General features: G+C 36.7%; 1 protein-coding gene across 1 annotated transcript in view; it reads right to left on the bottom strand.

Annotated features, from left to right (window-relative positions):
• slc18a2 (solute carrier family 18 member 2) overlaps positions 1–2,345 on the bottom strand; it is a 36,270-nt gene that overhangs the window by 10,046 nt on the left and 23,879 nt on the right. Inside the window, exon 10 of the mRNA XM_014002905.1 lies at positions 1,485–1,563. Coding sequence (XP_013858359.1) covers positions 1,485–1,563 — 79 coding nt within the window. The remainder of the gene's footprint in view (positions 1–1,484; positions 1,564–2,345) is intronic.

The following is a 2,345-nucleotide window of genomic DNA, read 5'->3' as shown; positions in this document are numbered from 1 at the left end:
GGGGGGGGTAGTGTCTATCTAACTGCACAGAAACATTTTATTTACAAATTAATCAAAAGATATCAACAAGGGAAGAATTGTTCATCCAGCCTTACATGACCAATGAGAATCATGACCACTAAACTGTAATTGGTCAAGATTTTATTGTTCCATTGCAAATAATTTGAAAATAGAGCAAATTGAATGGGTAAAAAGTATGACCCAAACAGAATATAAAGATATCTTTGCAGCACCTGGAAGACTAAATAAAAGTTTTCTGCAGACAGAGACTCCAAGTACACTCAACAAACTGCATTTRCCAGCTAAAAGAGTGGACTCTGCATGCATGTCCCCTTCAGTGTTAWATGTAACTCACTGATAGGTCCTTATAATTTGAGAAATACCATTTAAGAAATTGCTCTTATTCTTGCTTTTACTTTAAGYCTCTTTTCCAGTGCAGTCCGTATAAACCCAAGCATTTTGACTTTGTCTCGTCAACTTCATAAACATTCTTATAAATTTTCAACAAATATAAAATAATGAATTGCTGTAACTTTTACCACTTTGTAACGTCACCATTTCTTCTCACAGCACATGAAAGACATTAAGGTTCAACAGGTGACAGTGGTGACAGGAGGTGGGGCTTTGTTGTGTAACCGAGTTGCTGTATTATTCTGCTGCATAATTAATGTTGCTTTAACATACAGTAAATTGGTACCATCACAGAACCAGGCTTTTGGACTGGTTGCTGATCAGTCTGTGTGCTCCTTTTTGAATTTGGTCCAAAAGACACAATATTTATTTCTGCCACTTAAGTTTTGTCTTGACACCATCCATTTTTGATGGTTCGTTGTCGATAAGCTCTGAGAAATCAATGCCTCCTCTGGATAAGGTWAATGTTTTTCTCTTAATGATATTTCTGAAATACAACGCTGTGTTGTAGTGATCAGTAAAGGTCATTAAATGGTTTAATCAGCTGCTGATGAGAGATCATGGTGGTCCAGCAGAGGTTACCTCAGTCATTACACACTGGAATTTTCCCAGAATTCTTTGTTTTTAATAATTTGCTTTTAAGTGTGAAAATCTTGATTACACTTGTTTGAAATGAGTACATTTTATAATCTCATTTTTGATACATGAAATGTTTTGAGTAAACAAATTGAAGATGAATTAAGATTACAAAAAGCTCTTTGAATTTGGACACCATGTTGGCTTTTTTTAGACTCAGGATTGCAGGACTCTGGCATTTTCTTTAGTACAATCAGAAAGTTTTTTTCTTTTCCAACATTAAAGAAAGTTGTTTGGTTGGAAACAAAAACAAAAGCAGCAACACACAAAGTTCAAACTCATAATAAAGAAGCCCTGGACCGTCGARGCTTCGATAACGGCAGCATCACAAACATTAAAACCACTGAAAACTCATTTATAGGRGCGGAAACAGATATCACATCATCAGAGGAAGAGAGTGGGACAGAGAGTGAGATAAGAGCAATTTCCCTCCCTACCTCCCCATCTTGTGTGCCAACGTGCCGAAGATGTTGGTTCCAATAAGGTAGGAGATGGACGCTGGTAAGAAGGCGACGCCTGTGCCACAGACGGACACACAGAGAGACACAAGGGTAGAAAGTTGTGGGCAGGATTTCCAAGATAAGGAGATTTCAATCAGTGCCTCATCACTGGCTGCTGTACATCTTGTATTGTCTGTAATGAAGTCCCCTTTCTACCTGCCAGCATGTGACACCCTAATATCCTGTTCCCCTCTCGTCCTCTTTATCTGACCTAGACTTCATATAYAACAGGGCAGGAAAAAAAAACTAATAACAGCAAAGACTGTTGCAGAACTGTGKGTAGAAAATATCTGAAAGTGAAACATTTAAACAACTTCACTGAGTTTATTTAAACAAATGCAAAATTATGTGCATAATTGCGTTATACATAAAATACAGTATATTGTGGTTTCTGAAAGTATTCAGTCAGACCCGCTTCGTATCTTACAGTTTTATGTTCTTTAAATTAATTTTCCTTCTATTAGAGTTTCCAATCAGTTCCCCATTTAGACAAAGTAAAAGCAGAATTTCATACCATTTATTAATTATGTATATAAACGTGGCACAAAAAGTACGGAAATTAATGTTTGATAGATGATTTCTTTGTTGTAAAACTACTTCTTGGCAATAAATCTTATATCTGATTGGCAGCACCTGGGGGTACCACAAGCTCAAAACAAATGTTATCATCAGCAACAGCTAAATAAGCTGTTTGGCAGTGACGATTTTGTACGTACGTTAAAGGGGCAGGCTATTTCTACATGGAGTCAAAATGTCAGACATTATTTCTCACGCTAATGTTTAATCACGGTTCTTATG

This window comes from Austrofundulus limnaeus, unplaced genomic scaffold (genome assembly GCF_001266775.1).
Source record: "Austrofundulus limnaeus strain Quisiro unplaced genomic scaffold, Austrofundulus_limnaeus-1.0 Scaffold0, whole genome shotgun sequence".
NCBI classification, from domain to species: domain Eukaryota; kingdom Metazoa; phylum Chordata; class Actinopteri; order Cyprinodontiformes; family Rivulidae; genus Austrofundulus; species Austrofundulus limnaeus.
This window is presented reverse-complemented; position numbering and strand designations above follow the sequence as displayed.